Below are 26,383 nucleotides of genomic sequence, written 5' to 3' on the forward strand. Positions count from 1 at the left end.
AAGCTTGAGTACAATATGTTGTACTAATTGTAGAATCTTTTGAGTTGGCTGATATGCCAAGTATTCTTCACTGGTATCTCATCTGGAGTCATCAACTCGTATGTGTTGGGTCCTATTGTGTTTTTCACGATGAAGGGTCCTTCCCATGGACTGTGTAGTTTGTGTCGTTCATCTTTCTTCTGGATTAGTCATAATACTGAGTCCCCTAGCTTTAGTGATCGAGGCTGAGTACTTTTGTCATAATGTCTTCGTAGTCCTTGCTGATATCTTGCATTTTGGATTATTGCACTGTCTCTTATTTCTTCTATTGAATCAATTTCTAACCATCTTGTTTCTTCGGCTTTGCCTTCTTCATATTGTTCTATTCTTGGAGATAGCCATATCAAGTCAGCTGGTAGTACTGCTTCTGATCCGTAGACCAGAAAGAAAGGTGAGTAGCCGATGGCTCTGCTGATCTGGGTTCTTAAACCCCATACTACTTTTGGTAGTTCATCGATCCATTTTCCACCATAATCTTTCAAATCTTCATATAATCTTGGTTTTAAGCCTTGTAATATGAGTCCATTTGCTCTTTCGACTTGTTCATTGGCCTGTGGGTGTGCTACTGATGCAAAGTCAATTTCTATCCCACAATATTTTGCCCAGTATTGAAATTCTCTTGCTGTAAATGGTGAACCAAGATCTGTGATTATTCTGTTGGGCATGCCAAACCTATGCATGATGTCTTGTATGAATTCCACTGCCTTTTCTGCACTGTATTTGACCAAAGGTTTATATTCAATCCACTTTGTAAATTTGTCGATTGCCATAAATATGTATTCGAAGCCTCCTTTTGCTTTTTTGAGTGGTCCTACCTGATTCAGCCCCCAGCATGAGAACGGCCAAGCTGGTGGTATGCATATCAAATTATGAGCGGGCACATGTGATTGTCTGGCAAACATTTGGCAATTCTTGCATGTTTTGACGAGTTCTTCTACATCTTTGAGTGCTGTTGGCCAATAGAACCCGGTTCTGAATGCTTTGCCGACTAGTGTCCTAGAGGCTGCATGATTTCCACAACATCCCGAGTGGATTACATCCAAGATTTCCTTTCCTTTATCTGTTGGAACACATTTAAGCAGTACTCCAGATGATGCTGCTCTTTTGTATAGTTTGTCTCCCACCAGAACGTAGTTTTTGCCTCTTCGTATAACCCGGGTTGCTTCTGCTTTGTCTTCGGGTAATTTCTTCTCTTTGATAAAATCAATGTATGTTTGTCTCCAATCATTTTGTATGACCATGATCTGTCTTGATTGGTCTGGTTCTTCTGCTTGATCTATTTCCATTGGATCTGTTGTCTCCTTCTCCTTTTCTGTGTTCCCGAGTTGTTTGATAGATGGGGCTGTGAGTTCTTCTACAAATATACCAGGTGGTACTTTTGCTCTATCTGATCCTAGTTTGGCTAGCACATCTGCTGCAACGTTGGAATCCCTTAGTACATGATGGATTTCGAGCCCTTAGAAAAATTTCTCCAATTTTCTGACTTCTGCATAGTATGCATCCATATTGTCTTTTATACAATCCTAATCCTTGTTGACTTGATTAATTACTACAGCTAAATCACCATAGACAAGTAGCCTTTTGATCCCAAGTGAGCTTGCAACTCTTAGACCATGTATTAATGCTTCATATTCTGCTTCATTGTTAGTTGCCTACCAAAGTATTTGTAGCACATACTTTAACTGTCTTCCTTCTGGTGATATGAATAGCACTCCTGCTCTAGCTCCTCCTAACTTTAGGGAACCGTCAAAATACATTTTCCAATGATCAAGTATTGGTTCGGGTTCTTTTTGACTGATTTCTGTCCATTCAGCAATGAAGTCGAATAATGCTTGAGATTTGATTGCTTTTCTTGGTTTGAAGTCTAGGTTGAGAGCACCGAGTTCTACTGTCCATTTTGATATCCGACCTGTTGCATCTTTGTTGCGTAGAATGTCTTGAAGTGGCAAATTGGCTACCACTGTAATCTTGTGTTCATGGAAATAATATCTCAGTTTTCTTGATGATATCAACACTGCATAAAGTAGTTTTTGCACGTGTGGGTATCTCACTTTTGATTCTGTTAGTACTTCACTTATGTAATAGACTGGTCTCTGCACTTTGTAAGCGTGTCTGGGTTCTTCTCTCTCAACCACAATTGCTGTGCTGACAACGCTTTTAGTTGCTGTAATGTATAGCATCATGTCCTCTTTGCCTTTTGGTGGTGTCATTACTGGTGATAATGTCAGGTATTCTTTTAACTTTTGGAATGCTTCTTCTGCCTCTTCTGTCCATTCAAAATTTCCTGCCTTTTTCAATAATTTGAAAAAAGGTAGCCCTTTTTCTCCTAGTCGGGAGATGAATCTGTTGAGTGCTGCCATGCATCCTATAAGCTTCTATATGTCTTTAACTTTCTTTGGAGGTTTCATATCCATGATGGCTTTAACCTGCTTTGTACTTGCTTCAATTCCTCGGTTGTTGACTAGAAATCCGAGTAGTTGTCCTGATGGGACCCCAAAAACACACTTTGTGGGGTTTAGCTTCCACTGCCATACTTTTAGATTCTTGAAAGTTTCCTCGAGGTCTTCTATCAATGATCCGGGTTCTTTTGTCTTGATTACCACATCGTCAATGTATGCTTCTGCGTTCCTTCCGACTTGATTCTCCAAACAAGTTTCAATTGCTCTTTGATATGTTGCTCCTGCATTCTTTAGCCCAAAAGGCATTGATTTGTAGCAATATGCCCTAAATGGTGTAATGAACGATGTCTTGCTTTGGTCTTCTTCTCTTAGAGATATTTGATGATAGCCTGAATAGCAATCTAGAAAGGATAATAGAGCTGATCCTGCTGTTGAGTCGATGATTTGATCAATCGTTAGTGGAACATATGGATCTTTTGAGCAATGTTTGTTGAGGTATGTGTAGTCAATGCACATGTGCCATTCTTTTGAATTCTTCTTCTCAACTAGGACTAGGTTGGTAAGCCAATCCGGGTTGATTATTTCTCTGATGAATCTCGCTGCTATGAGCTTGGTGATCTCTTTTTTGATTGCTGCTTTTCTATCTAGAGCGAATCTTCGTAGCTTCTGCTTAATGGGTTTGGACCCTTTGTTCACATCAATTATGTGCTCAGCCAACTTTCTTGGGACCCCTGGCATGTCGGCCGGCTTCCAAGCGAAGATATCTTTGTTGTCCCAAAGAAAGTTGGTGAGCATGAGTTCCTATTTGGGATCGAGATTTGCACTGATGATTGTCGTCTTCTCCGGGTCACCAGTCAACAAGTCAATAGTCTTGGTAGCGGCTTCTTTTGGTGGTGCAAAGTTGCTTGGCTTCTTAGCCGATATTTGAATCTCATTCGGGTTCATTTCGTTGGCTAGTATTGCAATCTCCTTTCCTTCCTTTATGTCTTGTAATCTTTCGGATATTTGTACTGCTTGTATATCGCAATCATGTGCTTTCTTTAGATCTCCTTTCAATGATAATACGCCCTTTGTTGTTGGCATCTTAAGTAGTAGGTATGGATAGTGTGGCACTGCCATGTATTTTGTTAAAGCTGGTCTCCCAAGTATTGCGTGGTAGCATGATTCAAAGTCTGCAACTTTGAATTTGATGAATTTCGTCCGGTATTTGTCTGGTGTGCCAAAGGTGATTGGTAGGGTTATCTGTCCGAGTGGCATAGCTGCTCTGCCAGGTACTATTCCATAGAATGGTGTGCTTGTTGGTGTCATTAGTCCTTCACAATCCAGATTCATCCTTCTAAGAGTATCTGCGAAAATTATGTTGAGTCCATCTCCTCTATCAATGAGTACTTTAGTTACTGCCACTCCTACGATAGTTGGACCCAGTACCAGCAGGTAGCATCCTGCGTTTGCTGCACTAGTCCATTGGTCTTCTCTTGTGAAGTGGATGGGGTACTCTGACCAATCTAGATATCTTGGGGTGGCTGGTTCAGCTGCCACGATGGCTCTGTGAGCTAGTTTTTCTTGCCTTTTGCTTCGTGTGTTAGGAACACCTAAAAATATAACTACTAATTGGCATTTGGGTTCTTGATAATCTCCTTCAGCTTTCTTTTCCTCCTTCTTGGATTCTTCTTGCTTTTGCTCTGAGTTGTTTTGATTCATGTTTTCTCTTTTCATGAATTGCCGCTGAAAAGTGCTGCATTTAACTAACTTGTGTCTGGTTCCTGGGTGTATGTGACATGGCATGTTCTCTATGTTTTTTGGTGCTCTTCCTCAGTAGTTGTTGCTCTGATAGTTGCTATTATTGTTGTACCCGCTGTTGTTACTGTTGTTGTTATTGTTGTAGTTGCCATTGTAATTGCCACCATTGCTGTTGTCATTGTATCTTCTTTTGTTGTCTATGGTTGCCACCATGTTGTCCTGCCTCGGCCTTTTGTCTTGCTGTCTGTAATTAGGTCTTCTATTTTCTAGGTTGTCCCTAGCAAATCGATGCTGGGTTCTTTCTTATGATGAAATCAGCTTTTCAACAACCCTCTTGAAATCTTCATTTGTTCTTGGGTTCTCATTGAAATAGTCTTTGTATTGCCAGTTTGCTAAGATTCCTTCCGCAAAGGCTTCTATCACTTCTCTGTCGGTAATGTCGTGGACTTGAGCCCTGAATTCTTCGAATCTTCTATAGTATTCCCTTAGACTTTCTCCTCTCCTTTGCCTTACTCCTTTCAACTTGGCTGTGGTCATTGGATGGGTAATAACGCCTACAAAGTTATTGCAGAAAGCTTCTTGTAAGTCTTCCCAATATCTGATTGATCTTGGCCTCAATTTATCAAACCATTGTAGTGGCATTGCTTTGAGGGCCATTAGGAAAAATAGAGCCTTGATGTCGTCATCTCCTCCGGCTAACTCAATAGATTAGGAATAAACTCTTAGCCATTGTCTTGGTTCTACTTTGCCATCGTACTTGGAAGGTTTAAATTTGTGTGGTAGCTTCAATGTTTGTAGTCTTTCTACAAAACAAGGGAATCTGTTGTATGGTTCCGTTCTTTCGTAGTCTAGCGATCTTGCCCTTCTATAATAAGACCTGTCTTCTTTTAACTTAGACTCTCCGTAGTCATCTTCTTTGTCAAATCTTTTTGATATTTCTTGGTAGTGTTGGCTCAATTCTGGTTTGCCTCTTTCTTGTTGCTTTGAGTAATGTTCCTGCCTTCCATTAACATCAGCACTCTCTACTAGTCCTAGCCTTTGAAAACTTGATTTTTTGGGTGGTTGCTCTCCTTGTGGCTCCTGTGGAACTTCTTCGCCGGGTTGTTTTTCTGATCTCCCAACTTCTTTCTTCTGATCTTCCTTTGTTTTTCCATTATTCGTGAGGGTGTGCAACTCCTTTGTTAATTCTTTAATTCTTTCCCTTTTTGTACTTTTTGCGGCTTCTCTTTCTGCCTTCTTTCTATTGTATTCCGTTAGTTCTGCCTTGTACTTATTCCAGATTTGCTTCCTTTGTTTAGCCCTGTTCCTTCTTCCAGCCTTCAATTTATTCTTCTTTAGTCTTGCTAGCCTTTGCTCATCATTTTTGTTGCTGTCGCTTTTCTCATCCGGCGAGATGTTTCCTTCTGATTCGTCTGAAGATTTTATATCTGGTATCTGTGGTGGTTCCAAAGGTTGTTCTAACTGCTCCACCATGTATATAGTGTACTTCTTCTGAGCTCTTCTTGTACGGAGCTTCATCCTTCATTTGGTTGAGCAGTCGGTAGTTTCTGAGCTGGATCCGAGTTCTTTTCCCTCTTGATAAGGTAGTTCTTCAATGTACGTGCTAGTCTGGGCTTTGCTTGAGGTGAAAGAACCCGGCCAATGCACCACACAGTCTTGTGGGGTAACTGTCATGATCATCCCTTCTTGTGCTCCCTCCAGAAGTATTTTTCTTGCTGAGTTCATCTTGTCTTGGGTAAAGTGTTGGTAGATTGATGCCGTGTTGTATAGTCCGTACGTTCCCGAGTTCTTTTTGGAGTCGTACGGGTTGTATTCCTTCATGATTGTTGTTGCGTCTCTGAGTCCAATTAGGCTTGGCTCTTTCGCTATGAAGATTGTCTTGGAGTTGGGTTGTATCTCTTTCTCAGAGTCGGTTTCGTATCCGCTTTCTTCTTCATTCCGAGTTGGATCCGAAGTTGAAAGTTTCGTCATCTTCTTGGCGAGTTCATATTCAACTTTGTCGTCGAGTTCTTTTTCTTCTCGGAGATGGGTACGTAGCTTGCCGTCGCCGTCAGCCTCACAGATCCAGGATCCGAAGATGAAGGTTGTTCCCGCTGGAAAAGCCATCTTGAGGTCGAGGTCCATCGAGCTCTCGAGAAAAAATTCATCGAAAGCCCCTACCTGGCGTGCCAGCTGTCGATGTTTTACCACCGATAGCCTACCACGGGGGTACCCGGGATAATTGTTCGGGCTTCGATGAATAGTGGAACTCGGCGGTTACGCAGAGAGACTCACGATTTATACTGGTTCAGGCCCTCGACTTGGTCGAGTAATAACCTTACGTCCAGTTTGACGTTAGCCTGTTTGCGTCGTGATGCTTTGAGTATTGGGCGTGTTCAGTCGTTTACAAGGGATATCCTCACCAGCCCTTTATAGTCCAGGTCCTAAGAGGAGTTGTTTGTGTTCTACTCGGATACAAGGTCAGAGTCCTAAGCTATGCTTCGGGCGCCTTTCCTTGTATAGTCCGAATTGGAGTTTTGGTCTTGCACGTTGCTTTGCTCCGTGTTCTTCTTGGCGATTGGGCTGTGGGCCTTGTTACCAAGGCCCACTTTCCTATAGTATGGTCTATGGGGGGCCCGTAGGGTTCCCCATCGACCCGTACCTCATTAGATTTTGATGCGCACAAACAAGTATGCGTTAGATACCTTATGTATTTGAGCAATGTGTGTGTTTAAGCTGAGTTTAACATCGGATGGTTTCATTAATGATGTGTACAAGCAAATCATATTTTGGTTTAATGGATTTATCTAGATGCTCTATTGACCATGTATGTTGTTCTAAAAAATTAATGGCGGACCAATATTGTGCATGGTTATTGGGTCTCTAAATATAGCAACAAAATATTAAGCATTGCAGTAGAGGCTTCAACCTATAACAACCAAATATTTTGTGTGGTAATAGATGGTTCACCTATAGCAACCAAACATTTATCATGGCAATAGAGGGTACCACCTATAGCAACTAAATATTTAGTGTGGCAACAGAGGGCCACCTATAGCAACCAAACAATGATTGTGGCAATATAGACTTTCACCTATAGCAACCAAACAACAAATGTGGCAATAGAGGGTTCCACCTATTGCTATGCTTTTGATGCATGGCAATATAGTCTATTATAACACCCATTTTTGTTGAATATCGCAACGGAACAAAGTGCGTGGCAATTGATTCTATTTATTGTAACACTAGACAAAATGTTACTAGAGTTGAAAACGGTGTTACAAACAATATACACTAGCATAATATGGAAATATTACTACAACTAAAAAAAAGTGTTACAACAGATAACCACGATAACACTTGACAAATGTTTCTAATAGAAAAATAAATATGTTACAACAGATAACATAGCCAATTGAAACATAAAAAAATTGTGTTACTAAGAGAGCTATTAACATTTTTTTGAGCCTATAGTAACATATATTGTGTTAGGGGGTGTTTGGATCTAGTTACTAAAATTTAGGAGGTGTGTCGGGAGGATATTGCATATGGTGTTCGGATTCTAATAAAAAAATAAATTACATAATCCGTCAGTACTTCACGAGATGAATTTTTTAAGCATAATTAATCCATCGTTAGCACATGTTTACTATAGCAAAACATTGTCAAATCCTGGACTAATTAGGCTCAAAAGATTCGTCTCGCAAATTAGTCGTAAACTATGTAATTAGTTTCATAATTAGTCTATATTTAATACTCCATGTATATGTCCAAATATTCGATAGGACAACGACTAAAATTTAGTAGGGGCAACCAAACACCCCCTTACTATATCTATGTGTTGTAGCAGTGGCTCAGTGGCTGGCTGGCTGGGCCAGGGTGGCATGTGTGGCGAACACCAGCAAAAAGCAGAGCACGCGCCGCAGATCCCAGGAGAACAAACCAACCCATCCGTCGCCTCTTCTTCGTACGCCGACGAGTTCACTAGGCAGGCAGACTACCACTAGTCGGCGCACGGCATGCCTGCGACCGTTATTAGCTCGGAGAGGTTTAGAGCTTATGGCCAATCAGAGCCAGCAGCGTCGCCAGTCGCCAGTCGCCAGTCGCCAGGCATATCAGCTGCGGTGTCACGGTCACACGGCCAGGGCCGGCCGCAACAACCATGATCTGATGCCGAGATTAGTTGTCCCATCCGTCTTGTTTATTCTCTTGGCAGGCGCAGGCTCCATCACCCATCGTAATCTCGGTGCGGATAAAAGAAGAGGACGAGGCATCATTCACAGGCGCAACGGTTGTTGGGAAAACGAACAACACGCTCACGCGACAGCGTGGCTCGCTATGCTGAAAGCTACAGTACTAGTAATAAGCGCTAACCATCTGCTTGCACTGGTAGTGGTAGCTGGTAGCCTTGTACTAGACAGGATCGATCTTGCATCGAGCTACCGGGTCTGTGCCTTGTCATCGGTGCTACTTGAGCGGTATTTTTCAGCGAACGAACATGATTTTTCTCTTATAATATTTCAGCATAACCATTAGCATAAGTTAAATTTCAGCGAAACAAACAGGGCCTTGTCATTAGGAACAATTTCTTGTCGCTCTTGAGCCTTAATTAGACTCTCAGAAATTCCCGAGAAATCTTTGGGACGGGCTCTGTATATAATTGACGCGTGGTGATCCTACAGTGCGGTATATAGTCAAGCTAAAAGTTAGTAGTACAACTTATAGCTGCTTGTTCGAACCCTCTCAGCTTCAAAATTAACGGCTACTCTCCTTGTTTCTTTTTAAATGTCGCTATCGCATTCGTGCTTATCAAACTTTTTAGGATTGATTAGGTTTATATAAAATATCAGCAACATTTCCATCTTTAAATAAACTTATTATGAAAATAGGTTTAATGATCTATCTAATAATATTAATTATGTACCATAAGTATTAATATTTCTTATATATATTAGGTCAAAGTTCAGTACATTTAAATTCTCAAAAAGTGAGAGCGACACTTAAAATGAGATGGAGGGATTAACTATTAGCAGATATCTAAACAGGACCTGTATTGTAGATTGCATAGTTTTGTTATATCCTTTTGCAAGACCAACTATACGCGGGACTAAAATCAACTTGCTCGGATTAACCGGCGCTTGCTTGCAGGATTTTGAAAATAATAAAATTAATTCCTTCCATTTTTTATTACTTGCCACTAACCTTTTATTGTAGCGACTATGGCTATCCAATTTTTCCTACAAAATGACATGAAAAACTAAAGTATCTAAAATCTTCCTTAGGGGAAAAAACCTTATCAGGGCATTTTCATCTGTCTTTCTTAAATTCACTCTCCAAATCTTTATTTAGAGTTAGATTCTAATTAAAATAATATATACATCTCACAACCTCTAATAATTTCTCTATATCTTGTTTGTCACTTTGAAGAGTCAGTTTCGCTCAATATTTGGACATCTAGTTAAAGACGCCATTGAATGAGATTTTTTTTTTCAAAAAATCTATATTCCTATCAATACGAAAGGATATAAAAAGATTCTTAGAGTTGCTCTCAGAATTATTGTAATAACAATTTAGTCTGAAATGTCAAGCAAACAAAAACTTAGAGAAGTAGATATCAATGGCCCTCTTAAATCCTAATAGCAGCATACTAGCATACTGCATGTCTATGGATAATACATAATATATGCCCTTTAAATTCCACTTAGGCCAAAAGGTCCAACTTAAAATCCCACCGATCAAAATCATATTGCATTAAAAAAAACCCCACACTTTTGTGTACCTATGCCAATGATCTAAAAATTCCAAAATTCTTACTCAACATTCTAAATTACAAGTCGTTTTCGCCGTGTTTTAAGGACAGCTTCTCTAATTTTAACTACTTTTTATAGAAAAAAATACACACATCTACAACATCAAACAATATTTATTATATACACCATGAAGTATATTTGATACTGCAAATGTTAATATATTTTTTATAAACTTTGTAAAAACATTAGACAAGTTTGACTTAAGGTGAAACTAAAATAACTTTAAATTTGGAACAAAAGGATCCTTATCTTTTTAGTGATTTAGTAAAAAGCATAGTAGTACAACAATATATTTTTTTCAAACATTATCATACGCCCCCTCCCCCCTCTAAAAAGTTGTAGATTTCACAATGATCAAACATATAAAATTACTTATATTTATAATGCGTAATAAGTATCAATAGCTTAATCATAAAATATATTTAATAAATCTATTTGGAGATATAAATGTGTATTTGTATAAACATTGTCCAATTTATGATTGGTTAGTTCCTTGGAAAAATGAGATTTACATCCTGTTAATGAAGATCACTCTTTGGTCTTTATTACCGAAAAGAGGGTGGTATAGTTTTTTTCAAAATCAAAACGAAAAACATAACGAACATTCTTGAGTGCGGCGGTGCCCCCGCATGCTCTCCAGCCAGCCCCGCACCCGGTAACGTAGTCGGCTCTCACCGCCTTCACAAAATCCCCCTCCTCCAAGCAATTTCAAATTCCCCAGCCGGTATCCTCACCCAGACACGCTCACAACTCACAAGCCACGCCTTCTGTTCCCTTCTTCTCCATCCTCCTCCCAATAAAGCACCAACACCCACCCGCTCCCTCCGTTCGTCCCCAGCCGCGCGCGGAGCCTCCTCCACCCTCCAGGCCTCCGTATCCCACCGCTCCCCAAGCCTCCCCTCGCTTCGCCGCATCCTTCTCCTCCACCGCCGCCATGAGGGAGATCCTGCACATCCAGGGCGGGCAGTGCGGGAACCAGATCGGGGCCAAGTTCTGGGAGGTGATCTGCGACGAGCACGGCATCGACCACACGGGCAAGTACGCCGGCGACTCCGACCTCCAGCTCGAGCGCATCAACGTCTACTACAACGAGGCCAGCGGTGGCCGGTACGTCCCGCGCGCCGTGCTCATGGACCTCGAGCCCGGCACCATGGACTCCGTGCGCTCCGGCCCCTACGGCCAGATCTTCCGCCCCGACAACTTCGTCTTCGGCCAGTCCGGCGCCGGCAACAACTGGGCCAAGGGCCACTACACCGAGGGCGCCGAGCTCATCGACTCCGTGCTCGACGTCGTCCGCAAGGAGGCCGAGAACTGCGACTGCCTCCAAGGTACTGTCTGTCGTTCGTCCTCGTAGATCTGGCCCTTCTGTTAAAAATGCTGGTAATTTGGTCGCAGTTTGGGGGTCGTCAGCGTGCGGATCTAGTGTAGTTTCTATAATTAGGTTTCTATAGTTAGAATGACATGTTACGATGTTGTGGTTCGCGGCTCGTAGATCTAGCCGATCTGTTGGCTTGCTTCGAAACCTATGTAGATCTGCTCGACATTTTCGAGTACTACGCATTATATTGCGGTTACTTGGCTGAAATGCTTGGTTCGGTTTCCCGTCATCATTGTTTATGCGGTTCAAAGTACGGAGATCCAGTGACTCCATAATTCCCCGAGTGGTTCTGGTAGCAGCAGCAAATTTGTTCAATTCTAGCTTTCATGGCATTTAATTTGACATCTCTGCCGGCATGGTTAGACTTTATTGGCATGGTCCTTCGCCACAAATCTGGCCAGTGCCTGTTTTGGTGGTTGGCTCTTTCGTACTACTAGTAACTGAAGTATTTATTGAGCCATTTAACTTGTGAGAGATGAGCTTATATAACTGATGATTTAACTTTAGAGATGTTATTAACCTATTTTCTTTACTTTGGCTGTGCTGGACTTCTCTGTTATCTGCGTTTTGTTGTTTATAAAAATGATGAAATGGCTGTGCGACTGTGCCTGTGAGAAAATTCATCTGTCAGGCTAGTAATGTAGCTTACAACTCATCTTGGCTAGTGGTTACTGGAGGATATTTGCTTCTGGTTCATGTTAGGGTGTTGCATTTTGCTAGGTTTGTCCATCTTCATGTCATCTTATTATCTACAAAGCAACTAGAATCTCGGTTATTGGATATTTTGTGTAAAAAAATTGCTTGTCCGTTTGATTTATGCTTCTGCTCCGAAATTCTATCTGAAATAATCTTTACCTTTTCTTCTGCAGGATTTCAGGTTTGCCATTCATTGGGTGGAGGTACTGGCTCTGGGATGGGCACCCTGCTCATCTCAAAAATCAGGGAAGAGTACCCAGATAGGATGATGCTCACATTCTCAGTTTTCCCATCACCTAAGGTGTCTGATACTGTGGTCGAACCTTACAATGCTACACTCTCAGTTCATCAACTTGTTGAGAATGCTGATGAGTGTATGGTCCTTGACAATGAAGCTCTTTACGACATCTGCTTCCGCACTCTGAAGCTTGCTACACCCACTTGTAAGTTTGCATTGCTACTTTGCTCAGTCACTGCACCCACAACTTTAGTATTTGTTGATCATTGATTTCATATCGTGGTTCAAAAGAGTAGTCATCTTCGTGTGAAATCCTGTGACACAAATCTATCTCTTGGATATGTCTTGTGATGCTGCAATGAATTACATGGTCCTTGTCTGCCATTGCTGCACAGTTATTGCAATCATGCACTGCTTGATTGAATTAATGTGTATGTCGGGCACATGCATCTCACTAGCATTTTGACACCGTCCTATCTGTTTTGAAGTTTGCTTTGTACTACAGAATACTACAATGTAATGCCCTGAGATGATCATTTCATGATTCTCTGCCCTGTTTCTTGCATTTGTTTCTGCCATTTAGATATGAATCTGAATCATGTTTTTTATGTTGCCAGTTGGTGACCTGAACCATCTCATCTCTGCAACCATGAGTGGTGTTACCTGCTGCTTGCGGTTCCCAGGCCAGCTGAACTCTGACCTCCGGAAGCTTGCAGTCAACTTGATACCCTTCCCTCGCCTCCATTTCTTCATGGTTGGCTTTGCACCACTGACATCAAGGGGATCTCAGCAGTACCGTGCCCTCACCGTCCCCGAGCTGACCCAGCAGATGTGGGATGCCAAGAACATGATGTGCGCAGCTGACCCACGGCATGGGCGCTACCTGACAGCATCAGCCATGTTCCGTGGGAAGATGAGCACCAAGGAGGTGGACGAGCAGATGCTGAATGTGCAGAACAAGAACTCGTCCTACTTCGTGGAGTGGATCCCGAACAACGTGAAGTCGAGCGTGTGCGACATCCCTCCCACGGGCCTGAAGATGGCGTCCACATTCATCGGCAACTCCACCTCGATCCAGGAGATGTTCAGGCGTGTGAGCGAGCAGTTCACGGCTATGTTCCGGCGCAAGGCCTTCTTGCACTGGTACACCGGGGAGGGCATGGACGAGATGGAGTTCACCGAGGCCGAGAGCAACATGAACGACCTGGTGGCTGAGTACCAGCAGTACCAGGACGCGACGGCGGACGACGAAGAGGAGTACGAGGATGAGGAAGAAGAGGTGGCTGACTAAGCCACCGGCCCATGTGGGTTGTGGTGTTATTACTGTTGCTCTTAATCTGGTGCTTGTGGTGACCTTGGATTATTCGTGTTGATGGTGATGCTGCTGCGAAACTGTGAGATTAGCTTTAACTGTGGACTTGATTACTTCTAGATCATGGAATTGTCAATCTGATATTAGATGTATTGTATTGTATTGTATTGTTTGGTATCTTTCGCTGTGCTACTTGATCATGCACACCTCTGACTGATTATTCGGGCTCAACATCTTTCTGACATGACTCAAGACAGGCTTACGACTTATATTACAGAAGACGAGATTCTATTAGCCTTTTCTATTATGATGGCATGGATCACTTGGATCGGCGAACATACTCGAGAGGCCGAGCTAGACGAATTGGGCTGCCTGGACTATTTCAGTTGTCAGGTGAGAACCCCTCCATCGAAGATCGGTAGATCGAACAAGCGGCGAGGTTCAGTGTGGTCTTGGGGGAAACCTTGAAGCGCTCCTTCCGCCGTTCCCGCGGCTGCTTCTTCCTCCGCGTCCTCGATTTCTCTCGCCCTCTTGCCATTACGCAGACGCATGAACTCCTCCTCCAACTTGCCGTACATCTCCTCGAGTCTACAGAGGCGACTCTGGGCTCTCTGCAGCTCCATCTCCAAGACGTTGGTGGTCTCGGTCAGAGCAGCGCTCTTTTGCTCGAGACGGTCCTCCAGCTCGGTAACTCTGCGGGAGGAGCAGGCGCAGCAGCCGAGGCGCGAGGCGTGGTTGCACTCCGACCACGACATGGAGGCGGGTTTCTCGCCGTCGCCGGGTTTGAAGTCGCCGTCCCATCTTCTCGGCCGGGGCTCTCCCGTCTCGCCGCTCCCGGGGCGGTCGTCGTTACCCATGCCCATGCCATCACTCGCCAACGCCGAGTACTCATCTGGGTTGTTGTCCGGCGGCAAGGTGGGGACCGCTTCGATCTGTTCCGGCTGGTCATCGTCGTCGTCGTGTACACGCGGCGTGTGGCAGCGCGGGCAGGCGTGGCGCCCGTGGGAGCAGCCGGCGTGCAGCGCGTGGAAGCAGTCGTATATGACGAAGGACTCGTCGTCCCAGGCTTCTAGGACGCCGCCGCATCCATCGCACCGATCCACCAGCTCGTCATCGCACGCGCGCTCCATGTCGTCGGTCGCCGTATTTGTAGTATGGCATGGGACGTATATTCTCGATCGTGTCGCTGTTCGTTTGTATTTGTAGGCGTGGGACGTAAAAGCGGCCGGGCTCGAATACGATTCGGCCTCCTCTGGGTACCTCTCTCAAATTGAACCGCCTTTAGATGGACACGGAAACGCTGTGCATCAAAGTCGTTGTAGTATAGTGGTGAGTATTTCCGCCTGTCACGCGGACGACCCGGGTTCGATCCCCGGCAACGGCGTCGTTAGTGTTTTTTTGTTTTTATTTTTTTTCTTTTTCCAGATCGGCAGTAGCAATGGATGTACAATCGTGCTCCAATGGCGAGATGTTATCTCTTGTTTCCCCTCTCCCCTTTTTTTTTTTGACTCAAATCGTCAGTACCCACGGATGTGCAATTGTGATTGTGTTAGTTTTGTAGGTATGTGGGTATGTGATTAGGATGTACGCGATTGCACATAAAATTGCTTGTGATTATAAAGGTACCCTACTTTAGGTCTTATTTGGATACACATATATTCATCTCAATCCACATAAATTTCATTTCATTTCACTCCAATACATGTGGATTGAGATAGATATACATGCATTCACGGATGTGCAATTGTGATTGTGTTAGTTTTCTACGTATGTGGGTATGTGATTAGGATGTACACGATTGCACATAAAATTGCTTGTGATTATAAAGGTACCCACTTTAGGCCTTGTTTGGATGCGCATGTATTTATCTCAATCCACAGTGTGTTGAAGTTGATTGGAGTTGAAAATTTTTGGGACAAGCGTCCCGAACGAGTTGGAGAGGTGCAGGCTTCTTGGTGCGGAAAAGGTCTACCGATGAAGGCTTGGCCGAATAAGGCTCCGATGAAGGCCCGGCTGGAGAAGGCTGGCGACGAAGGCCCAACCGGAAAAGGCTCTGACAAAGGCCTAGCCGGAGAAGGATCCGACGAAGGTCCGACCGGAGAAGGCTGTCGACGAAGGCCTGGCCGGAGAAGGCTATGACGAAGGCCTGGACGGAGAAGGCTCCGACGAAGGCCTGGCCGGAGAAGGCTGCAATGAAGGCCCGTGTAGAGAAGGCCTGGCCAGAGAAGGCTCTGATGAAGGCCTGGCCGAAGAAGGTTGGTGACGAAGGCCTGGACGGAGAAGGTTGCAACGAAGGCCTCAACACGCGTAAGGGGAGAGTGAGGCGGCGGCTAGGGTTTACGAAAAAATAGTGGGAGAGGAGAGAGTCCCCCTTACCCTCATGTTCTTGGCATTATATAGGCAAGCGTAAATTTACAAGCGACCCCTCGGTGGGGTGGGTTTTATATGCCACCCCAATGGTGCTAGTTGGGCCTCTTCTAGGGGACTTGGCCCATATGAACATGGCATGTCCCCAACAGTAGCCCCTTATCTACTAGGTTATGGCCTGGTACTACATGACCTAGTAGATGCTCATACTAGAAGATGCACAATACAACTCGAACCTTGGTTACGAGGATTGCCCTTCGCAAACCACACGTGCATGCCTCACTAAAAACTCCATCCCTAAAAATCTTGTAGAAAAAAGGGCATGGAGAAAAGAGCACAGTGCACGACTCTAACCTATACAGGTTATAAGTCCTGAGGTGTCTACCTCTGAGTGCCTGGTTCTTCCGGGTGTCTTCACCTTTGGGCTTTGGCTTCTTTCTCCACTTCTATGACATGGTTCCTTAGCTTTGCTTGACGCATAGGCCTTCTTCTTCAAGGCCTTCTCCTCCAACATCTTCTCGACGCGCAGGTCTCCACCTTTGAGATCTTCTTGGCACAGAGGTCTTTATTTCTGAGCCTTTCTCGATATGGAGGTCTTTATCTTCAAGGCCTTCTCGGCGTGGAGGTCTTCAGTCTTCGAGGCCTTCTCGGCATGGAGGTCTTCATCTCTGAGCCTTCTCGGCAGTGGAGGCCTTCATCTTCAAGGTCTTCACCTATGAGCCTTCTTGGCGTGGAGGTCTTCATCTTTAAGGCCTTCTCACAGCAGTCGGGCAAAAAGACTTCGCGTTCCAGAGTTGCTGGTCCTTCGATATGCTCCCCTAGCCCCTCTTGGCCAGTGCTTGTGACCAAGGTGTAGTCGATGTAGTTGTAGTAGTGGAAGTAGATGTTCGGACTAGAGTTGTCGATGAGCCCCTTGAGTCGAAGTGGTTGATGGAGGTGTGGTAGACCTTGGTGTCGAAGGAGTTGATGAAGCCCCTTGATCTCGGTGGTGATGATAAGTCATGTGGGCATTGATGCTGGTGGTGTAGATATTGGTGTTGATGACGAAGGTGTCGATGAAGCCCCCTCATGACGATGTATTAGCGGAGGCGAGTCATCCTGGTTCGCCATGACTGTTTGCGAAGACCCTCCAGCAAAGGTGTTGATGGAGGCTGAGGTTGGTGTTGATGCCGAAGGTGATGGTGAAGGCCCTCTTGCAAAGTTGTTTGGCGAAGGCCCTCCTGAAAAAAGGTGTTTTGGCAGAGGTGATGTTGGTGAAGTCACTGAAGATGGTGGCGAAGCTCGTCATGCCAAAGGCGATGCCAATGTAGGCGCCAACGTTGCGTGCCGAAGGCCAGAGAAGTCACGTGAAAATATACCTGAGTTGATCTCCTTATATTTTTAGGGACTTAGGCTAGGCGTTATAGCTTCGTCGAATATCAACTTGCTTGCAAGTCTTTCGACACTCAGAAAGACACTGGCTTTCTACTAGCTAGTAAAAGATGGTTAGTCATTCATATAATAGACTAGGGGTGAAGTTTTTTTTGAAGCTTTTGAAAGAGCCAAGGTCCTCGATGTCCTACTGCAGATAGGTCTTTGTCGGGTAGAGCTTTTTGAAGCTTTTGAGAGTGACGGCCCCTGATGCTTGATCATGGATAGGTCTTTGTCGGGTTACCAGAGTACAATTCATTTATGTAATGCATGTATGTATGTGATGATGCAAGTAAGTGCATCTGCATGAAAATATTAAAAGGGGTAAATATATCATACACCCTGCAAAAATGATGTTATGCTTGAACAAAAGCATAAGCTCTGCATATAAGAAATAAAGCCCTAGAATGAGAGGGTTGTAGTTTTGGATGGCTAGGGAAGGCTGCCATTCAAGAACCTTGCATGGGTACATATGTGACTTGTAACATTGAACATAAAAAGGATCAGTTCCCTACGAAGGTTAGCTCAGATAAAATTTGGTTAATGCATATTATAAAAACCTAAAAAAATTGTACAATATAACCTGCAAAAAAGTGGAAAACATGTTGGTGTTTGTGGGTTCGAAGGTTGGGTATATGTCGAAAATCGATTTCTGATAGAGGCCGCTGACTAGAAGGCTGCTAACATACGAAGGCTGCCAACTAACTATGACTACTGAATAACGAAGGCTGTTGACAGACAAAGGCTACCAATTGACGAAGGTTGCTTAATAACGAAGGCTGTTCACAGACGAAGGCTGCTAAATGACGAAGGCTGCCAACTGATGAAGGCTGCTTAATAACGAAGGCTGTTGACTGACGATGGCTGCTGAATGACGAAGGCAGCTAACTGATGAAGGTTGCTTAGTAACAAAGGCTGTTGACGGATAAAAATTATTGACACATAGAGGATCACTGAGATATGTGAGGAAGGTTGAATATTTCATGAGAATCGCTGATTGATGGAGAGTGCTGACTGGCGAAGGCAAATGATTGACAAGACCACTGACTGATGAAGACCATTGATTGATGAAGACAAAGCCACTGACTGACGAATGTCACTGACTGACGAAGACCAATAACTAATGAAGATCACTGATTGATGAAGGACGAAACCACTGACTGGCGAAAGTCACTGACTACAAAGAGTGATAACTGACGAAGGCTGTTGAGTGACGAAGGCTGATAACTGACTAAGGCCGTTGACTGATGAAGGCTGATAGCTGACCAAGGATCGTTGACTGATGAAGGCTGATAGCTCACGAAGACCGTTGACTGACGAATGCTGAATTTCATGGGGCTACTATCTAATGTAAACTATGTATCTTGAGATTGTAAAAAACGTGCATACAACAAAAAAAATACTCTAGGGAGGGTTAGCTTAGGAAGAATAAGAGATACTTATAGTGATGGTGACGCTGTATGTTAGTAACAAAATGAGATTCAACAAAAATTAAAAAAGTGTTTTGAGTTAGCCGAGTTAGGGCCTAAGCATGTATAGCCACTCAGGCCATGCCTTTGATGTGGCAAAGGCCACAATAACTTTCCTTGGTCACATTGGTAATAAGTTATATGCGAAGGTTAATTTTTGAAATCTGCCTCAAGAGGCGAAGGTTAGTTTTAAAATTTGCCTTGAGAGACGAAGGTTAAGTCAAGAATGTGACAAAATAAATCATAAGAGCAACAACATTAGGCATTAAAAGCTTGTGAGAATTATTCTCTCGTGCTAGTTTGGTACCTTTAGTGCGGTAGGTTAAGAATTCGAAGCTGCAAAAAGGTAAGCAACTTGAACCATGGCCGGAGGTTAGCTTATAAATGAATGAATGAAATATATTATTTTGGACGAAGGTAAAAAGTATTTGAAAAACTCGTTGGCCTTCGCCACAAGGTTGACAAATAGCAGTAATGATATGATCATTTTTAATTTAAATTTGCATGCATACTAGATTATAGTAGTATGTATTTGCATTAGAGCTGCAGAAAGCTTTGTTACCTGTGCTTCTTAGTGCGTGTGTTAGCAACGAGTGGTTGTTCATGTTCCTTTTGAACATCGAGATATAGGCCAACAAAAAGAACAAGCAAAAAGGCTTGCTTGGTTTCTTAGCTGGGCTCGACGTGGTTCGCGGGTTGTGTGGAAATCTTCATGGGCTGAGGAGCCTTCGTTGCCATGATACTGGGTTGACAGCTGCAGATAACATCAGCTGGACCCCTTCGCTTCTTGACTTTGCATGGTTGGCGTCGGACCACCAATTGGGCGGGCTTTAGCCTATTTGTCTGATGCGAAGGCTTCCGGCAAAAGAACACCTCATCTTGATGACCGAAAACCTATTGTAAAGAAGAAATCTGGAATCATGCTGAACTCAAATGGTGGCTGCGATCGCACGTTGAGCTCTGCGTGTTGCCTTGAACAACAAGAAAATATGGCTGCGACGGAGGACAAGCAAAAAGGCTTGCTTGTGTACTCGTGGCCACTTAGATAAAGGAGCAGGAGCCGAAGGTAAATGAGTTCTACGTCCACACACACATATACATATACGACGAGGCTAAAATGCACCTGGGTGCATTCTGTGCAGCAAATGCACCTGACTGCGAGCGTGAGCGGCGAGCGAGAGACGTACCAGCCCGGACCAGACTCCACGCGTACCGCACAGCAGCTGGTCCTCGCATTAACAAACTCCACGTTCGTGCATGCAAAAAATAGATGGAGGCAACCAACCATGTGATGCCACATCACAGGTTATCCCACCAACCAAGAAGCATGCATGCAGGAAATCTTTTCTTAATTCGAAACGAAAAAATGCGATATCTCATAAACGACAGATCCGATTTTAAATCCGTTTGAACTAGGTTTTGGAAAAATGTGCTTAACAAAACGAGATCCATGAAGGTTATATTTGGCGAAGTTTTTTTGAAAAGTATGTAGTTGCATCTGTGTTATAGAGTGAGTTGCAAGCACAACTACAACATAATTGCATCTTGGTTGTAGCCTAAGTAGCACTGTTCGCAACTAGTTATAACATGGTGTAACCTGGTTACTTCTAGTGCAATTAGTCACTATTCTGTTGCAACACAATTACTACACTGATTGCAACCAGATACGCTTGCAACTCCTACTGAATAGTGAGCAGATGCAACTAGATATAATTGCAACTTGACGTGATTATAGTGAGCAGATGCAAATAATACACCGAGTTATAACTAGTTACAACTCGATAGTAGACAAAGTTGCAATCACTAGTACACATATATGCAACTCGTTTAAAATATAAAAAATATACACATATTAGATCTAGTTTTGCTAAGCATATTTTCTTGAGTACAACACAACAAACCGTATGTAAATCAGGGTTACGGTTTTGGAGAAAAATTGTTCCAAAAATTTGAACCAACCAAAGATTTCATACATGCATGCTAGCTGTTTTTTTGTTACACGTGGCAAACCTAGTTGTTTTCTTGTTGGTACTAGATTCATTGGTCTGGATCATCACCATTGCCATGGCAATCAGAGCGCCCTGGCCTACAAAGTCAACGGCGTCTGATGTAAGAGGCTCCAGCAAGGAGATGGCTTCACTCAATCCTGTTCAGGCACAGGAGATTCCAACAGCTAGAGCTGCACCATAACGGACATGACGATTGTATGATTCTGACGGCAGGAACACGATTCTAGGTGTCTGCTCAGGCTCGTTGCATTCATGTTGGGTAGTCAGTTGCGACTGCTCTAGACGGCTGGTTGCATCATCGTTTGTATACCAGTTGCAACTCATCCCTTGAACCGATTGCAACTTCCATCGTACACAAATTGCAACCTTGTTGATAGGCCAGTTGCATTTCGGTTGGGTAGGCCAGTTGCAACTGCCCTGGACGGCTGGTTGCAGCTCTGTTTCTATATCAGTTCCAACTCAGCCCGTCAACCGATTGCAACTTCAGTCGTACACAAATTGCAACTCTAGTGGTAGACCAGTTGTGACTCGTGTGGTAGGCCAGTTGCATTCCGTGCAACGAGTGCATAGACCCTCTCTAACCCTGCAGTCCACGCGCCAGCGCACGCCCGCAGGACCCTCCCCACATTTTTCTGCCAAACCTGCGCTCGTGCATGCAAAATTAAATGGACACAACCAACCATGTAATGCCATCTCACAGGTCAACCCACCCACCAGGAAGCATGCATGGATGGAATCTTTTCTTAATTCGATTCAAAAAAATGTGATATCTCATAAACCACTTATCTGTTTTTTAATCGGTTTGAAGTAGGTTCTTCGAAAAAATATGCTTAACAAAATGAGATCCATGAAGGCTATATTTGTTAAATTTTTTTAAAGTATGTAATTGCAACTAAGTTGTACAATAAGTTGCAAGCACGTTTGCAACACAATTGCAACTTGGTTGTAGCCTATTTAGCATAAACATTTTCAATGAACTCATGTACAGTAAACAAGCAAGCAAGCAGGTAGAAGAAACATTTTCAATGAACTGTCTCAGGTTGGCTCAGCAGCTCACGTTCCTTCATTCCTTGTGCATCGGACGACGCTGGCACAAAATTGCTTGTAAAGCTGCTTGCTCATATGCAGATGTTTGGGTTGGCTGTGGGTGTGCTCAGAAGAAAATTTGCCGCAGGGAGCAAGGAAAGTGTGTCAATGGTAGTTCTATTTACACTCGACAAAGCATTGAGCCATCCTCAGGGACTTCACGTACAAATGATGTATATGGTGAGAGAAAGAGAAAGAAAGAACTTCACTGAAAGGAAAAAAAAGAAAAAGGAAAAAAAATTAAAACAGTCAGGCACGCACACACGGGAGTTGCTTACAGCAAATAACACTACTGGGAATGCATGCGGTGAGTATCGGCAGGCAGGCTTGGCATCATACACATCTGCATTGATCAAACATGCGAGCAGGGAATCTATCTGATCTATATGATCAGTACAACTACAACACCAGACAACGGTAGGTGACGACCGCGAATCCGTGGATGAACCGATGAACAAAACTAAACGAGAACCAGGCCAGTGACAAGCATCCAAGAAGCGCATGCTAGCTCTGCCTGCTACCATGCATGCACGTACCAACTAAGCTTTGTGCGTTGCGTGCCGATGGGTCCTGCATAGACCGGTTGAAATCTGGTTGGGTAGGCCAGTTGCGACTGCCGTGGACGACTGGTTGCAACTCCGTTTGTATACCAGTTGCTACATAGTTGTAACCTAGTTGCTACATAGTTGCAACCAGTAACACACAGAGATGCAACTCCTTGTAAAAATAATAAAATATATCAATATTGGATCTAGTTTTGTTAAGCACATTTTTTGAGTAAGATACAACAAACGGTTTGTTAATCGGGGTTACGGTTTAGGAGAAAATTTATTTTAAAGAATCGAACTCACAAAATATTCCATCCATGCATGCATGCTGGCTGCTAGTTGTATTTGTTGCATGTGGCTAACCATGAGTGGTGAGAAGTAGCAAATTAGCTATTGGTTGTCTCGGGTGCATGCATACTGGTTAGTTCGCTCTGACTTGCTTATCGGCCTGGGTGCATTCTGTACAGAGCCGGTTACTACATAGTTGTACATATAACCCATTACTACACGGTTGTAACCCAATTGCTACTCTGGTTACAATCAGATATGATACCAACTCTAAATTGCAACTGAATCCGGTTATGAAGATCAGATGCAAAAAGTACACAAAGTTATAACTAGTTGCAACTCGGTAGTATACGGAGTTGTAATCAGTAACACACATAGATGCAACTCGTTGTAAAAATAATAAAATATATCCATATTGGATCTAGTTTTGTTAAGCACATTTTTTTTAGTAAGATGCAGCAAACGGTTTGTTAATTGGGGTTATGGTTTAAGAGAAAAATTATTTTAAAGAATCTAACCCACAAAAGATTCCATCCATGCATGCATGCAGTCTCGTGGGATTTGTATGCAACGTGGCTGTGTATGGTAGGTGGACGATACAAATTAACTAGGACGCACGCATGACATTTTTTGGGGTGACAGTTCGCGTGCGGAAGGTGCGTTCGGATATGGGGCTGATTCGGTCGGTTGCACGCATGACATTTTTTGCGGTGACAGTTCGCGTGCGGAAGGTTTTGCGCTGGATCCGCGCGGTGTGGCTGGCCTTCCTGGGTTTCACGTGGCGACTGAGCTGTGGATCGCGCAGGCTCTCCATGCAGGCCCACGACCGCTGGTGGAAAAAGTCCTTTTTACCTCCCTAAATTATTGGGCGGGTTCGTTTTTCCTCCCTCAACTCCGAAACCGGGCATTTAGACTCCCTGAACTGTTAAAACCGGACACGAAACCTCCATGTACCGCTTGTCAGGCCATTGAGGGCGGTCAAAATGTGCCCGTGACCACCTGTAACCCTAGCTGGGATTCTTTTTCTTTTCCCTCGGAGGCGGGCGGCTGGTGGGTGGTGCGCACGTGCCGTTGCAGTAGGCGGATCTGGTGGGTGTCCAGAGGATTCAGAAGGCCTTTGCTGCCACAAAGCGCACCAGGTTTGTGGAATCGCACTCCTAATGAGTCAATTAGGCATAGAATAATTGTTTTTTTCTTGGATCTGGGTTCCCTGGGACTTGCTTTTTGGAGATCCATTGTTTATTAGGCATAGGAGATGAGAGCTACCAGTTTTTTTTGGTGCTCTTTATTTGCATCTACATTAGTGGATTAATGAAGGGGCACCGTGCCGGAGGCTCCCACATGAGTGGGGTCTGGGGAAGGGAAAAACCGAGGCAAGCCTTTCCCCGCAAAATATACGGAGAGACTGCTTCGAACCCATGACCTGGTGACTCAGTGAGACAACTCTCACCACTGCACCAGGCCTGCCCTTCAGTGGGATTAATGAAGGCGTATTATTTTTTTAATGTATGTAGGCCATGGATGTGTCGGACTCACTGGCTGTGAGGTTCCGTTTTGGTGGAGAGTTTTTCAAAGATGGCAAGATACTGCATTATTTTCGGGGGAAGGCTGCAATGTCTTATATTGATCGAGACAAGATTTCTCTGCCAGAGGTTGTGGGACGCTTGCGTGATCATTACAATGTACATGATGGAGTTTTATTGCATTGGTTATTTCCTGGTAAAGAGCTACATGATGGTTTGCGTGTACTGGTGGATGACAAAGTTTGCCAGTTCATGTCTGACTCCATTATGGACAGCGGAGTTGCAAATATATATGTTGAAGCGCCATCTGTTATTTCAGTGTCTGACGATGAGGGGAAGGGTACATACAAGAAGAAAGGCAAAGCAATTCAGGAAGAAGATTCAAGCTTAGGCTATGACAGTGATTTCATAGGAGATACATGCTCATCTGGAGATGATGAAGAAGCCAATGAGATTCTAAAGAAATTCAAAGAATTGAAGAAGTTGAAGAAAGGAGAACATGCTACACTAGATGATATCATTCTTGCAGAGAACAGATCACAGCTAACAGAATATTTAGCCATTGAAGGGGAAGAAGATGGAACAGCATATGAGGAAAGTGATGATGAAGAGTCAGTTGAAGAGGTTGGTACTGATGGGGAACTGAGAAGGAAGTCAAGTCATTATAGGAGGTTCAATGCACAGTTTTCAGTTCCTATATTTGAAATAGGGATGAAGTTCAGTGGCAAGAAGGAGTTCAAGGAAGCTATCATAAAATATTGTCTAGCTAACAGAAAGGTAATAAGGTTCATAAAAGATGAACCAACAAGGGTAAAGGCTAAATGTGACTAGCAGCATTGTCCTTGGGTTTGTTTGTGTTCTAAGAATTCAAGAACAGATAGCTGGCAGATTGCTACATTCATTGATCAGCATACTTGTCCTCCAAGAATGTACAACAAGCATGTCACTGCCAGGAGGATAGCTGAGAAGTACGAGAAGTTTATCATGGCAAACCCAACATGGAATATCACGAGGATGAAGAGTACTATCCAAGAAGAAATGTTTGCAGATGTAAGCATATCCAAGGTGAAGAAAGCAAAAGCTATGGTGATTCAGAAGGCCTTTGCTGCGACAAAGGGACAATATGAAAGGCTTTATGACTATCAACTGGAATTATTAAGGAGCAATCCTGGGAGCACGGTTGTAATTAACAAGGAGGATGATGTGGAGCCACCAATTTTTAGAAGGATGTACATATGCCTTAATGCTTGCAAGGAGGGATTCATGGTAGGGTGTAGGAAAGTTGTTGGATTAGATGGTTGTTTTTTAAAGGAGCACTGAGTGGGGAACTTCTTTGTGCTATTGGAAGAGATGCAAATAATCAGATGTATCCCATTGCCTGGGCTGTGGTAGACAAGGAAAATAATGTCAATTGGGACTGGTTCTGTGACTTGCTGTGCAGAGACATTCAGGTTGGTGATGGAAGGGACTGGGTATTCATTTCAGACAAGCAAAAGGGTATTCTCAATGCTGTTGAGAAATAGGCACCAGAGGCGGAGCACAGGAACTGTGCAAGACATATTTATGCCAATTGGAAAAAAGAGTTCAATGACAAAGAATGGTAGAAAAAATTATGGGCATGTGCCAAGGCTCCCTGCATTATGCTTTTCAACCATGCAAGAGCTAGGCTAGCAGAAGACACTAGAGAAGGAGCTCAGGCAATCATGAAAACACACCCACAACACTGGAGCAGGGCCTGGTTCAGGTTAGGAAGCAACTGTGATTCAGTTGATAATAATATGTGTGAGTCATTTAATAAGTGGATAGTAGAAGCTAGATTTTTTCCAATCATTACTATGCTTGAGGCAATCAGAAGGAAGGTCATGATTAGGATTCAAGAGCAAGGGACCAAAGCAGATAGGTGGATGGGTGCCATATGCCCACATATCATGAGAAAGACATGCTCTTGTAGGTATTGGCAGCTAGCTGATTTACCATGTTGTCATGCAATATCCAGCATATACTGGAAAACCAATGTTTTGGATGACTATATTGCAGATTGTTTCAGAGTAGAACACTTCAAAAATACTTATGCTCATTGTCTTGAACCTCC

At 43.6% G+C, this 26,383-nt stretch overlaps 2 protein-coding genes, 1 non-coding gene and 1 pseudogene across 3 annotated transcripts; 3 read left to right on the forward strand and 1 right to left on the reverse strand.

Annotated features, from left to right (window-relative positions):
* Nucleotides 1-4,250: 4,250 nt before the first annotated feature.
* Nucleotides 4,251-5,696, reverse strand: LOC136531610 (uncharacterized). Its single transcript, XM_066524265.1, has 2 exons — nt 5,056-5,696; nt 4,251-4,455 (listed from the first exon to the last, which is right to left on the reverse strand). The coding sequence occupies exons 1-2, from the start codon at nt 5,694-5,696 to the stop codon at nt 4,251-4,253; spliced, it is 846 nt and encodes a 281-aa protein (XP_066380362.1).
* Nucleotides 5,697-10,708: 5,012 nt separating this feature from the next.
* LOC136531612 (tubulin beta-1 chain) lies at nt 10,709-13,870 on the forward strand. Its single transcript, XM_066524266.1, has 3 exons — nt 10,709-11,295; nt 12,215-12,484; nt 12,897-13,870. The coding sequence occupies exons 1-3, from the start codon at nt 10,902-10,904 to the stop codon at nt 13,568-13,570; spliced, it is 1,338 nt and encodes a 445-aa protein (XP_066380363.1). The 5' UTR covers nt 10,709-10,901; the 3' UTR covers nt 13,571-13,870.
* A 1,033-nt stretch (nt 13,871-14,903) lies between these two features.
* TRNAD-GUC (transfer RNA aspartic acid (anticodon GUC)) lies at nt 14,904-14,975 on the forward strand. Its single transcript has one exon. It is a non-coding gene; the product is annotated as a tRNA-Asp (tRNA).
* Nucleotides 14,976-24,183: 9,208 nt separating this feature from the next.
* Nucleotides 24,184-25,814, forward strand: LOC136531611 (uncharacterized; annotated as a pseudogene).
* Nucleotides 25,815-26,383: the final 569 nt, after the last annotated feature.

This window comes from Miscanthus floridulus, unplaced genomic scaffold (assembly GCF_019320115.1).
Source record: "Miscanthus floridulus cultivar M001 unplaced genomic scaffold, ASM1932011v1 fs_386_1_2, whole genome shotgun sequence".
Classification (NCBI taxonomy): Eukaryota; Viridiplantae; Streptophyta; class Magnoliopsida; order Poales; family Poaceae; genus Miscanthus; species Miscanthus floridulus.

Excerpts from the sequence above, each read along its gene's own strand:
- LOC136531610 (XM_066524265.1), bottom strand. The coding sequence starts at position 5,696 with ATGAAGCTCCGTACAAGAAGAGCTCAGAAGAAGTACACTATATACATG. Across the intron at positions 4,456-5,055 it reads TCTAAGTTAAAAGAAGACAG|GGACAACCTAGAAAATAGAA; the intron begins GTCTTATTATAG and ends TCGATTTGCTAG.
- LOC136531612 (XM_066524266.1), top strand. The coding sequence starts at position 10,902 with ATGAGGGAGATCCTGCACATCCAGGGCGGGCAGTGCGGGAACCAGATC. Across the intron at positions 11,296-12,214 it reads GAACTGCGACTGCCTCCAAG|GATTTCAGGTTTGCCATTCA; the intron begins GTACTGTCTGTC and ends TTTCTTCTGCAG. Across the intron at positions 12,485-12,896 it reads GAAGCTTGCTACACCCACTT|TTGGTGACCTGAACCATCTC; the intron begins GTAAGTTTGCAT and ends TTATGTTGCCAG.